This window comes from Ammospiza nelsoni, chromosome 2 (assembly GCF_027579445.1).
Source record: "Ammospiza nelsoni isolate bAmmNel1 chromosome 2, bAmmNel1.pri, whole genome shotgun sequence".
In the NCBI taxonomy this organism is placed as follows: Eukaryota; Metazoa; Chordata; class Aves; order Passeriformes; family Passerellidae; genus Ammospiza; species Ammospiza nelsoni.
This window is the reverse complement of record NC_080634.1, coordinates 88786021-88800094: the sequence shown is the minus strand read 5'-3', so window position 1 is coordinate 88800094 and position 14074 is coordinate 88786021. Positions and strand designations below refer to the sequence as shown.

The 14074-nt window shown below is 41.2% G+C and overlaps 1 protein-coding gene across 1 annotated transcript in view; it reads right to left on the bottom strand.

Annotated features, from left to right (window-relative positions):
- Nucleotides 1-322: 322 nt before the first annotated feature.
- EIF5B (eukaryotic translation initiation factor 5B) overlaps nt 323-14074 on the bottom strand; it is a 35797-nt gene continuing 22045 nt past the window's right edge. Inside the window, exons 11-24 of the mRNA XM_059493426.1 lie at nt 13509-13616; nt 13281-13391; nt 12368-12435; nt 11077-11218; nt 9398-9529; nt 8531-8713; nt 8243-8404; nt 6551-6682; nt 5128-5259; nt 4942-5018; nt 4698-4862; nt 3583-3721; nt 2896-3057; nt 323-2054 (exon numbers count right to left, since the gene is read on the bottom strand). Of these exons, the coding sequence (XP_059349409.1) occupies nt 1947-2054; nt 2896-3057; nt 3583-3721; nt 4698-4862; nt 4942-5018; nt 5128-5259; nt 6551-6682; nt 8243-8404; nt 8531-8713; nt 9398-9529; nt 11077-11218; nt 12368-12435; nt 13281-13391; nt 13509-13616 (1821 nt within the window). The 3' untranslated portion in view covers nt 323-1946. The remainder of the gene's footprint in view (nt 2055-2895; nt 3058-3582; nt 3722-4697; nt 4863-4941; nt 5019-5127; nt 5260-6550; nt 6683-8242; nt 8405-8530; nt 8714-9397; nt 9530-11076; nt 11219-12367; nt 12436-13280; nt 13392-13508; nt 13617-14074) is intronic.

Sequence of the window (14074 nt, the reverse complement as noted above, 5' to 3'; positions counted from 1 at the left end):
TTTTGGAGCCCCTTCAGTTCCTGCTTTTGAAGCTGCCTTTTCTCTTTGCCTTGGTTTATAAAAACCAGCACATAGCTGCTCAGATCAAGGCAGGTACTGCTGAAACTCAAGCAGGTAGTTTACCAGTCAGGTTTGAGGAACTGGCTCTCAGACAGATGTACAACTGGCATCTTTAAAAGGACTCAGCATTAATTGTCAGGCTGTTTTAAGTTCCACAACAGGAGCCTGCCAAAGGAGCATATCTGTTTCCTGGAGATTTTACCTATGGGAAGAACACCCTTAGGGATTTGAGGGAACAAAGAAGAATACGTTGACCACACTCTTTTGACATCTGTGTTCTGAAGAACTTTTTATTAGTGTAGTTTTCATGATTGCATAGTTTGCAAAAGAAAATTTTAACAATTAAATGCAGTCTCCTCTCTCTGATCATTGTGTTCACCCACTGATGGGAAGTTGCACCACACACCAACCATAGTGAAACGGTCCTTTTCAATGGCAAGTTTAAAGTCTAACAAAAAAAAAATCCAGAAAGTTAAATTCCATTTGCAAAGGAGGTGAGTTACTAAATGTTCTTTTGTAACGGAGTCGACATAGTCTCAATCAAAACATTCAGATTTTTCAACCAAAAACGTAATCCAAGTGACAGAAGAAATCTGATCAAACTGCATGTTGAATGTTAAACTCTTGTAAATATCTTAAACACTAAAAATCTCAGCTGCATGAATAATCCTCAATTTTGTTTCAGCTTGTGCTTTTGAAGAATGTTTGTTTTGCTCCCATCAGCGTGAGCTGTGAGTTACCCAGAGACAGCCTCAGAAAGAATCCATCAAGCTGTCGTGCCGGGCAGGGAGGTTGAGGGGAAGGGGGGCAGGAGAGTGCTGGGATTGCAGACTGGCTCCTGGTCAAACATCACAAACATCCACGCTGGAGCTGGTCAGTCCCACGGTGTCGGGTGGCGTCCCAGCTGTGATGCAGGTCCACAGTCACAGCTCCAGGCTGGCAGCTGGTGGCAGGAGCTCACACCCTGAGCAGCAGCTGGAGAAGAGATCCCTGCTCTCACCTGGGAGTTTGGTGCTAAGCACCTGGCCTGCCCCTCCCGTGCCTGAGCACCAGGAAGTGCATTCTGGAGGAAACGCCTGTGCTGGAACAGCCTCCGCCCTTTAGCCAAGCACAGGGAGGCAAGAGGGGCCCTGCCTGGCCTTTCCACACCTGCCACAGCCCATGAAGTGAAATCTGGATTACCGAAGCAAACTGTAAAACAAATGGGCTGCTGTGTCCATCTCCTTTATTTGTGGCTCTGCATTATAATGATTACAGTTGACTTCCATGAACTGTACAAGCAGTAAAAGGTGGGCAGCTATGCTTTTACAACAATTGTTTCACACAAAGCAATTACAGAGATACCCAATTGCCTAATTTTCTATTAAAAAAACTCTAGAGGCACAAAGCAGAAGAATGTTGGAAAAGAAAGTCAAGGAAAGAGGTATGCATAAATAAAGAAGTATTTCTTACATCAAAAATGTCCCGAGAATCACAAAGTCTGCAGAAGCTTGGTTAATCAAATACTGCAGTACTGCTCTCATCAGTATAAAAGTGAAAGAGCTTTAGTTCTGTAATAAAAATTCAATTTCTTTTATTTTGGAGAGAAGGAGGGAAAAAGGGTGGAAGGAAGGTGTAAGAGAGGGAAGGGCAAACTTTAAAACAGCAGCCAGTATTAGGAAGGGTAGTAGGAGAGGTGAACAGGCACATTGGAACCATGGGAACATGTAAATTGACCACTGTCAAACCAGTGTAAATTTCTTGGTTTCTCATGGAAAACATTTTATCCACATATTTTCCTCCCAAACATATATCCAACACTGTCTTCAATACAGGACTTTGTTGGTAACTTTTTAGTAACAGGAAGAGTGCATTTATTCCTGCCTCCCCATTGCTGTAAAAGTTATCTAGATGATTTCAAACACTTTCTTCAGTTCTACTATAAGCTGCCAGTCAGACTTCTGCATCTCATCCCTGAACCAGTCCTTCAGAGCATCGATGGACTGACGGCTGATCTGTAACACACGAGACAAGCCCATCAGAAACACACAGGAATTGACAGCAGCACACTGCAAACAGGTACTCTGAAGTTAGGGCAATCTGCACAGCAGCTAAACTCATTCTAAGCCCCCATTTGCTTCATTAAGCCCAGCAGCTGAATGACCCAACCTATTTGTTTCCCTTCATTTCTTCTCACACCATGTCCCTTATCTGGGCTAGAGGGGCTGCAGCTGGACAGTAAGGCAGGAACTGGAGAGTCTCCTGCTTCCACCAGGGCCTACAGGACCAGCAACCCCAGCCTGTCCCTATCCCAGGCCCTGCTGGCCCTTCATTCGTGGGCACACACCCCTGGCACGTGTGTGGCAGGAGGTGTCCTATGACACGGTGACTAAAGCAGTTGGGAAGGTGGAGAGCTGTGGCTTCACTTCCAACAGCAAAAGATGAAGCAAAGGATCATCTCCTCATTCAAGCCCAGTGCCCCACAGTCAGAGCAACTGAAGGAGTGCTGGTTGTGCAATTTCAGGACAGGCTGTGGTGCCCTGGGGGACTGCTGAGCTCTGTGTACAGACAGCTGGCAATAGTGAGTGTGGCATTTTGCCCTCTCAGGTGCTCCGAGCTGCAAGGTCTTTGCAGCCACAGCACCTCCTTCCTCAGGCCTCTGCAGGGGCAGCACTACAGACCTCACACCACAGCTCCACAGGCCTGGGCTGCACGATGCCACACACACCCTCCCCAGTGAAAGTCAGTCTGTGACTGAAGGCTCCTCCCCTGTTTCTGAGGCTTCATGCTACATTTCACTTCAGGCAAGCTGCCACTCTGTCCTAAGGCCTTTCCACAAACACAGACTGCTCTTACCTTGCTGACGAGGATATCTGTTGCTTCAAAATGTCGTCCATACATTTTAGGTGATTCCCCAGGAATAGGTTCTATTTTAACACAAACTTCTTGGCCTTTCTTTGCCACATCCACTGGTTTGTGGTTTATTTCAATACTTGTGACTATTCCAATTTCAACAAACTGTAATACAATGAAGCAGCTGTAACACATCCACCAAACCTCTGTGCATGCACCCTTCTCTAAACTCCTGTTTGGAGGCACAGACTTGCTGCAGGAAGTGTGGCCACCTCAGCACAGGCAAGCCAAATGTACAGCACAGCAAGTGCTCCATCCTGAGAAGGAGAGGGACACCAACCTCCCACAGCCCATCTGGGATATCAACTGGTTAGCCCTTAAAAGGTCAAGAGCTGGTTCTCCCCCTTTTTAGCTACCAGGTAGGACAATTTTGCCCATTACTCAATACCACAGCACAGAACTGGCAGGTGCCCTCCAGCTACACTTCCTGTGCCCTGCTCCAGGGCTCAACTCTTCTGGCAGAGTGCAGTGAGATATTTGAGCACCAGAAGAGAGACTTGATCTGCAGGTCTGACCCTCATCTCCCACCAGCAATCTGTGCAAAGGAAAAGCATGCAAGCACTCCAAGGAGCATCATCCCAGGCAGTACCAGCTGAATCAAACATGCAGTGGGAAGAGGCCCTTACTTACATTTTTACTAGGTACACACATGGGAGTCCCCTGCTTCACCTGGCCGGCCTCAACCACAACACCCATCACTATTGGGTCACGAGAGTTGAAAATGAACTGAGGGAGTATTTTCAACTTGCATGGAAACACTGCTATATGCCTGGAAGGTGACAAGAAAAGGCACTTTGAAACATACATCCACTGTTCCAGTGTATCATTAACAACTCTGCCTTCTCCCACACTTCTTGGGCATTCATTCCAGGGGTGTTACTTGGAGAAAAGCAGGAAAAAACCTCGTTACCAGTCTTGCTAATTCTAGTCCACACCTGTTCTTCAAGAACTACAGGGAGTAATAATCATTCATGCCTGGCATGGATTTTAATTTGACAGGCTTGAGTGCTCAACTCAGACCAAGACCAAAGGAGTAGTAATTTTACAGTGTAATTATAGCCTCACATAAACACAGGAATAGAAATGTTGTTGCCTGAACTCCAGAATGTCAAGGGGTTTTTTTTGCCAAGTGAACAAATACATTTAGAAACTGAGCTAAACAAACTCAATTTGGGATCAATATGAAACTCAACACATTTTCATTTTGATTGTCCTTATTTTACTGAAGGCCACCCAATGACACATGATGCCAAAAATTAATTTTGGGTCCCTATAAATCTTTGAATGATTACATATTCATGTTACTGCAGTCAGAATTAAACCCTCTACACTGGGATCACGTGAACATGAAACAATAGAATCCAAATCCTCTTAGTTCTGTTTTTTTAACTCTGCAAGACTAACACATCTGCCACAATCTAGGAAGAGAAGCCAAGTACAGAAAGCAAACTGTAATAAAAACACTCCATATTACACAACAGTTCTAGCTGAATCCTGCATCTGCTGCACAACTTTCACAGCTCTCACCTCACTAGGCCTAATCCATACCTAAACAACTAGACTGGAACACTGAATTCTTGAAAACTATCAATTTATCGTCCTACCATCTTCCTCCTCTCCTCCCTTTCCATCAGAACCATATGCCAAGTAATAAGGAAACAAGTAGTTAAATACAGCTTCATTTATACTAAAACAAGAGAGACACTTACTTGGGAAACACCCAGAAAACAACTGCTCATACTTACTTGAATTCCTCTTGTTTCTGCTTTTTGTAATCTTGTCTGTATTTTGTGAAGGCATCAAACAAGTGATAAATGATTTCAGCACTAAAGATGCGAACTCCTAAGCTGTCGGCCATCTCCTGCGCGTCCCGCTCAATCCGCACGTCGAACGCCAGGATGACGGCGTACCTGCAGGAACAGCGGCTCAGCACAGGGCTCCCCAGAGCAGAGCAGAGCAGAGCAGCCTGTGCACAGCAAAGGTACTCACTGTGGGTCATGCTCCAGCATCACTGAGGCCTTCATAACATCTTTTTTATGGACAGGACCAATATTTATTCCTGAATACTGTTGAAGAAAGCCACAAAAATCAAGTCACTAATCTCTGAGTGAAAAGGAAACATTTACTGACTAAACACAGAATCAATGGCATCAGACAAAGCACAGCAGTACTTACTGGCACTTCTGATGTTTTAAGAAATTCAAGTAATGCTTCTAAAGAGCCTAAAGTAGAAGCCTGGACATAAACACCTTTCTCTTCTAATTTGATTGCATTCAGTGTTTGCTTCAGTTCATGTATTAGTTCATCCTTTAGAAAAAAAAAAGGAGAGAAAACAAGTTTTAGTTCTATTGCTATTTATGCCTCAGGGTACAAAATCTTCCTGTTCATGAGCTGCTGAAAACAGGCAACAGCCATGGTGATAGGTCCCAAGGGACAGAGCTGCAGTGTAAATCATACACAGCCTGTGAGATACTGACTGTTTCTGGCATTAGAGAAGCCTGAGCTGAACTAGACTTGAGGATTTTGTGGGAAGATGATCATATAAAACTGAGCACCTTCAGTGCTGGTAACATCTCTCTGCAGACCTCACATCACTTTCCCCAGCAGTACAAGTTTCTGCTGGCAAGGCTGAGCAAACACATGGCCCACATTGTGTGGCAATGCCTTGGCTGCCTGGAGATCAATGACAAAAGCTGACACCTAAAACCACGAGCTGGAAAGGATCCTGAACACTCTTTAGGCCTGGGTACCAAACAGGATGCAAGAGCAGCAAAGCCAATTTGTTGCTTTTAGAGAAGTGAAAAAAACCACATTTTTTTAGAGCCTATGCCTTCTAACCTCAAACACGAAAGTCTCTTCCTCTGGCAGATGGACGAGTTTTGCCATTGACTTTTAGCCATTGTATATCTACTACCAGTAGTACACTTGAAGTAAATACTCATACAGACCCAGCAGTAAGGTCTGTGTTTGGACATCCCAAAAGTTTAACCTCCCTTAAAAGGCACAAATAAATAGACAGAAGACTAAAGGAAGACTATGATTAAAAGTAAACTAGCAACATGTAAATTGGCAACATGTAAATTAAAAGTGAATTAGCAAACTAACTTCCTGCCTTTGGAGAAGCAAAACACACAGAGCAGTTTTGACTTTAGGATAGCTACATCCTTTCCTCTACCATTTTTAACATGTAAGTCACAAAAGAAATTTATTCCAAAGGTCTTGAATTAGCTTTGCAATTAGGAGAGTTTGCAGAACTCCACTAGTAGATATGTACCTAATATAATTTGATTAGAATATATCCATAATTTACTACAAATACCAATCAGTAATTCACAGAGCCAAACTATGCCATGATACTTGTTTTCAAACCTTATTCTAGCAGCAGAGACACCCCAGCAAAATATCAGGAAAAACGCTAATGGTCAAGGTACTAAAAATATCAAACCACCAAAGCTTCACTCGGCACAAAACATGTTACTGGAACAGTTTTTAAAACAACCAAAAAACCCAGTTATTTGCAAACTGAGCTCTCACATTTGAGTTTCACCACCAAAGAGCTCAAGTTACCCTCAAGTGTGTTCAACATCAGCCACCTCACCTTGAGGACTGGGACTTCATCCTCTTTATGAGCTACAAGCAATGGCAAACCAGCCAAGGTTTTTTCCAAATCTTTCCCAAGAATCTTCACACCTTGAGCAGCAACAACCTCTTTGTGCTTTTCATACTGGTTCTGAAAAAGAGAAATATACACACTAGCACAGAGTTCTGTGCTGAGCAGCAGAAGAACACAGCAGGGAGCAGTGAAGTGCAGCAGCTCCCAACTTTCATCATGATTGTCTTTGCTTTGCACTTGCGCCTTTCAGTCCTCCTGCTCCTCTCCCTTCAGATACCCCCTGCACCTTTGCCAAGGTGGGCAGGGCACAGGGAAATCTCAAAGCAGAGAAGGGGGCCAAAAAGGAACATGTACTAGAAAAAAGCAAGCAACAATAGGCATCTACTCACTAATAAGACCCACAAATTCAGCCCCCTAGGTAAGTGATGGGAAGATGTTAACAATTTAACAAAAACACTGAAGCTTAGCTGACACACAGCCCAAGCCTCTCTGCAGGAAAGGCTGTCTCACTCTCCCACTGGAGGCCATCCAGCCTTCTCATGTGCTTAATTCCATGTACAATTCCCCAGGTTCTCTCCCCATCCAGGGGAACCTCGAAGATGTCACATTCAGGGCATGGCTCTAAGACATAACAAAACCAGTTATTTCTGAAGATCTTTAAATTGATGTTGGAAGGATTTTCTGGTTTGTTTCCTAGTTTTTTATTTGGATGTCCCATCCTTTTCTTAAAACTGCAAGGCAGCTTCCTTCCTTAATAAGCACTTTGATCCTGCAAACCTCTATCCTTTAGCCCTCCACTCCGAGAATCTGGGTCTTATTTCAAAGATGACAATTCCACATGAACAAGCTGAATCAAAATGCATCCTCACTGCCTGCATCAAAAAAGCCCAACAGCTACCCTATGTTTACTTCCCCTGCTCAGGGCTCCCAAACCTGAAAGGTTTATCCTATTACATTCACCTAGGTTATCTATATGGTTTTCGTTGCCTTAAAACAAGTCTGTGCAGACATTTATTCCTTCCCTTTTACACAGGAAACATCAAAGCAGTTCTTTTCATCATCTTTGAACTGCATGCATTAATCTTAATAGACATATTAATTTATTTACAGCTTTTTGATTCTGTGTCTCCTCATTTCAAGGAAAGCCAGGCAGGAAGGATTTTAAATTCAGGGCCTCTCCTCAGGCTAATAAGGGCAGCAGAACCTACAACTCTTGAAAGCACCAAGAGGCTGCAGATTCTGCAGAAGTCCTGGCCACTGCCACTCACCAACCAGCCCTAAAAAGTCATGTGTTCACTTTTCTCAAATGTAAGTGTATATGGTTTTTGTTACTAAAAAAACATGAAGTTGCTGTACCAGTACACTCCAGTTTCCATTTGAGATGGGAATCTCCCTCTCACATGTAGCCACATACCTGAATACCTTCTTAAAGCATACACACCCTAATCCTCACTGCAAGGTAATTCCCTGATCTCTTTGCCACTGCTGTGACAACACACACCCCAACACGAACATACAAATACATTCTCAAAAAAGACACCAGATTTCCCCTGCATTCCCCTTGAAGCCCCCTTTAAATGCCATTATTATAACCACATTCTGCTACATTCTCTTTTTATAAAGCTTGATTTAATTTTTTCCTGGTTCTAAATGTCAGTACAGTAACAGCTGCCATACCTTAACTCGCAGCTCCTTCATAGGAGGAGGCAGCAGCAGACCTCTGATCTGAGTCACAATAGGACCTTCTACCCCAGGAACAATAATGGTGTCTCCTTCTCTCAGACGTCCATTAATCAGAATAACATCTATGGTCGTGCCCATGCCCGGCAGTGCTTTCACCTGAATGAAAGAGGGAAAAATTCACTTCCTATTTAAGCACCGCAAACACACAGTTTTTACCAGAAGGAGAGATGCAGGGAAGGGAGGAATTTCTATATGAATTTCAAGAAAGGGTTGCTGTATTACCTCCATGACTTGAGCTCTCAGCTCCTGACACTCAGCCAGTCTCTTGGTCAGCATGGTTTGTGTGAGCTCAACCAGAAGAGCTATCAGACTGCCCATGCCATCCCCTGTGTGAGCAGAGGTAGGTACAAGAGAAACAAAAGTGCGGGGATCCTTATTCTCATAAAACAAGGCAGCGTTCAAGCCCTGCAATCAGGATTAACAGTTACATAGGGAAAAGCACAAATACACAGCAGTATTGACAGTAACATTCAACCCCAGGCAAATGCCACTGCATTTTTAAAATCCCAATTTAAAAAGCCAACACTGTTACCGACAGCATGCTATGGAACAGAATTATCCCATACTGCTTCCAAGTGTGGACTGAAGCCTCAATTCACACTGGGAAGCAGTATGGCATAATTCTGCAAGGCTAATTACCCCATCTAGCTTCTAGATAGCATTTTATGTCACCAACAGAGGAAGTTCCCAGAACTGATGTGATTCATACCCTGCCAGCATCCAAGAGAAAGAGACAGATGGGATTCTCTCAGGCTATTCCCAAAGAGAAAGAGAACAGTGACAGAAAACTCAACTGCTATTCATAACTCCATTGACCAAGCACAGAAATTAGCTATTTTTCTCCAAACCAGCAGTAAGAAAAGAGCAGTTAAAATTATGCAAAATGTAAAAGCAACAAAGTTTGATTTATAAGAGTTAACACCAATATGTCAGAAGAGATGCAACGGCTTTCTTGATATTTCAAGTCGTTTTGAAGAACGGGTTAAAAAAAACAAAACAAAAACTACCCATTCACCCAAAACAAACCACACCACCACACACCTCTTCACTAGCACTTTTAAGCAAAGAACATTGAATATTCCAACCTACCTGTTTTGCAAATTCCACTATGATAGCTTTTGCACGTTCTTCAAATTCATCTTTTGTATTCTTTTTCTGCTTCTTTAAGGTAACAGCTACATCTGTATCTGGACTTTTTTTCCAGTCATATAACCTATCAATCTTGAAAACACAACAGTATGTCATCTTATGCAGCTTACTAAAGGGTGTCTTTATGCTTATGCCACATCATCAGTGAGAAATACTTTATCAACCAACTTAACCAGCCATCTATCTGCTCCAGTAATCAAATGAAAGTGTTCTTATTTGCTTTGGCTGCTATATTTAGCTCTGTTTATGTCAGGCAGGATAGCAGGATAGCAATGATACTTCAGATTTTAAAAATTCAAGCTATAGTAATCTTTTTCATATGAAAAAAGTTTATGTGCATAAATTACACCAAGGTTAAAATAAAACATTAGAAGAGACATGTTTATAGATTCACATACACACAAAAAAATCCCAAAACCATGGAGGTGTTAGTGATTTTTCCTGAAAAGAGACTACACTAGTTTTATAAAGAACTCCTAAAATTTACTGGTAAATATGGACCCTGTCCCATGTTGCTACAGAGGAGGGACCAGAGGGGGTTGTTCAAAAGACACAACTGTATTTCAGAAACACTTCCCCACCACAGCTGCCAAAACAGGACAGACTTAGCCCAAAATTATCTTTGCTATAGAAATCAAAACTACATCTTAAGAAAACTGATTATAACCTGGTCAAATAATACAACTATAACTTAAAATGCAAGAGCTCATAGCTATTTAATTTCAGGCTCACTGTAGGCCTTTGATGGCAACAAATAACAGCTGGGTCTTCAGATCTGACCAAGAGAGAACTCTCTACTACTCTGCCACAAGGCCTGGACACCTCTCCATCCAAGGGGCTGTTTGTATTCTTTCAAAAAGTGGCTGGTTTTGGCAATGAGATAATGCCCTCCTCAGTTCCAACCACCTTCCATCTTAAAGCTCCTTTCATTTTTGAAATATATTGCAATTTTTACACTGCACACAAATAGCCTTCTAACAGCTCTCCCTCAGCATATCAGATGGCTTCCAAAGTCATTGGACATGAATGATTTCTGTATATATAAAATAATTCACTGAGTCATCACAAACAGGCAGCGTAATTTCTCATGCAGAGGATTTTAAAAACAGGGCAGAAAAGAACTGGTAAATTTTCCATCTAATATTGCAAAGCCCAAAACACTTCCCACCAGTGATCAACGTTACTGCTCCATGGCCTAAAGTCAGTTTGTCTTCAAGTCAAACTGACCAGTATCAGTGGCTAAAATAAAGTATGACCTGACAAGGTGAAGCTTGTGTTGGAATTTTATCAGAAAATGGACACAAATCTATGTAAGTAGGCACAAGGAAAAAACCCCACAATTGAAGTACAACTTCCAGAAGGGTGAATCATATAGAGAAGTTACATAAGGCAAGAAAATTTACCAGTCAGGACTCCAAGAACTGATTGTTCTGCAAAGTTCCCGTGGAGCCACTGTGGTATCAAGGACACAAAAAGGCAACAACAGGACCCAAGAACTACTCCTTCAGATTTTACACCAAAAAAGTTCCAGTTCAAGGAAGAAAAAAGACAATTGTCAAAAGCCAAATGCACTATTAGAGTGGAGAAATATACTATTAGGATAAAAAAATCTATCCTACCTTATTGAGAGCTACTATAAAGGGGCATTTCTTAGATTTCAACAGATTTATTGATTCAATTGTCTGTGGTTCCAAACCATGCATGATGTCAACTACAAGTATAGCAATATCACAAAGTGAGCTTCCTCTATTTCTTAGATTGCTGTGACATTAAAAGACAGGAAAAAAAAAACCAGTTATTTAGCAACAGAACCTATATAAAAACACCAAGTACAATGTCAAACTTACACTGCCAAACAATAAGCTAAAGCTCATCAGTTATTTCCCCTCAAAAATGTAAACCATTCAAATGACACTGTAATTTTCATTTAACAAAATACATCAATGAATGTAAGAAATTATTACACTAAGAAATTATTATTATCCTGAAAGTTTTCATATTATTATATATTTTTACAATGCAAGATATGTTCTGATCATTTTCTGAGCAACAATTGAGACAGCTAAAGTGAAAAGCAGGAGTGTAAAACCTGAACAAAACTTTTTTTATTTACTGCATAAACACTAAGACTATCACCATTTTATACAATACAAGGTAAAGAGACTATCATCACATCTTTGTTGGCAAACAAAACCTGGCTAGAAGCTGTAAGAGGCACCATGCCAAGGTACTGATCTCAACATTACCAAGTGCTCCACAACACAGCATTTCAATGCTTACAGAGGTTTTTACTGAAAAATGTCACATCAAAGTCTTAATCCTTCTGTTTTGAGATTTCATCCAAGATCTCACCTCAGTGAATTCAGTTGTGCTTGTCATGTTTTACCCTTAAAAGCTGATTTAGTGGCTTGCCTGTATGCCACTGGTGTTCCTAGAATGCATTTGATCTCTGCTAAGACTCTGATGACTTGGGTAATTAGTAACTTCCAATCTTACAAACTCTGTTACCTTAACTGGGACACTATGAATGAGAAACTAGGAAAAAAGTTTTAATTTTTTGATTACTTAGGTCACTTGAAATCCTCACCTTTTTTTCCTCCAGCTAGCTTCCTGCTTCCATCTTTCCTCTTACACTAACTATTTATTTACATGCTTTTTCAGATATTCATGGCTCAATTGGCACGAAGGCAGAAAATTAATCAGCTATAAAAGGCCAGCAATTAACCAGATATAAAAAGCACCTGCAAATGAAGCAAATCCACTTAATTCCTCTACTTGAAGTTGGTTTTGTCGGACTTTTTTTCAAGTGAGAACTAAAACAATGGATTAAGCAAAGACCACACTTGGCTAGGAATATCTCCAGATGCTTTTGCCATCAGTTCTGAGAAGTACATTGTGAGAAAACCTTACCTGAAAGACTCATGTCCGGGAGTGTCGATTATCAGCATGCCTGGAATTTTTATGTTCTCTCTGTCAAACTAACATTTCAAAATATTAGCCATCTTGTAGAAATTACACAAGAAGAAAAAAGAACAAAATAAGAGCTGGCAACATTACTGACAGTCTGCACTTCAAAAATCCAGACACATATTTTAAGGCCAGGACCCTCTATAAACCAAATCAGTCAACAGTCATTTCAACATTTAAAAAAATGATGCAGCACATTCCAGGTGCCAACTGGCCACAAGCTAAGCTAAAATCTGTAAGACAAGGCAGCCTACAGAAGAAAAGCCATTTCAGGGTAGTGAGATGTACCATCCTTGGCTTGATTATTTTCTCCTCTCTCAAGTTTACAGGCTTACTGAGTTAAGTTAAATCTTGGAAAAAGCCATTACTACACCAAGGCTTTACAGCCAGTTGCTTCTGCAAGCAAAATAGGATATAGTATCCAAAACAAATGATACAGAACAGTTACTATGTCTGTAACATGATAAAATTCATCACCCAGAAATTGGCCAAATTTCAGTACACACAGCAAAAGGTAAGTTTTCAACACAAAATATACTCAAGAGTTTCCAGAGTCTCAATTTACAATCAAAATACTGACAAGTAAGCAGTCTGTGTACATATGTGCACTGTCCAGAACAGAGTGAACAGTATCTTCATATTTTTCTGAAGAAACAGCAATGCATTAACTGAAATCCAATGTATGAAAAATGAGACAGCCTGCCCTTTGCTGGGGGAATGATAGGAATTAAAAAACAATAGACCACAAAATTAGAGCAGGGGGAAGTATCTGTCCATGCCAAGAAATCTCACAAGGCCTTTATTACTCTACATTTCATATTTGTTATGATGCAGTTGTTGAAGTGCTATAACTTACATTTTTCACCATCTTAGTTTGTTCATTAATAGCTTCAAGAGGAACATTAGTTGCACCAATCTGCTGAGTGATACCACCAGCTTCACCGTCCTGCACATTAGTGTGGCGGAGCTAAAGACAAAAAAGACCAGAAACTTTTGAGCACACTCTAATTCCTTCTGTCTTCAACCAAAGAAATAAATGCTTAAACAAGAGGTACAGGCAGTGCTTTCACACCCCACACCTTACCTTATCTAAAATTTTGGTCTTGCCTGTGTCTACATGCCCCAGGACACAGATAACTGGTGCTCTGAGCTTTTCAGTGTTCATATTTTTGCTGTTTTCAGCTCGTCGTTTCTATGTAAAAGACACATACAAATTGGTAAGTATAAACCAAAAACCACAAGTTCACCTCTTGATCTGATTACATACACACAAACACAGAGTTAGTTGTAGGACTTATATTTTCAAGGCAATTTAAGGTCTGTCATCCCTTTTTTGGTAAATCAAAAATTTTTAACTAACAGTTACATTTTTGTTTGGTAGGTTTTTCTAACAGTCTAGCAGGCAAAGTTGTTATAAGCACTAACAGTAGCTTTGCTGAAGGTGCATTCTGAACAAGCACCTTGGGTGAGGAGACCAAGAACATCAGCAGCCATGAAAGCACTGAACACTTTAGACACATCTTTTAGAACTTGAAAATACCTATCTGTAAAAAACAAAAGCCTCTTTTTCCAGCAGGGATATAGAGGTGGAGAGGAACAACACTTAAGCTGCCGCCTTTGTGGTCAAGTTACCTAAAAACAAATACTTCA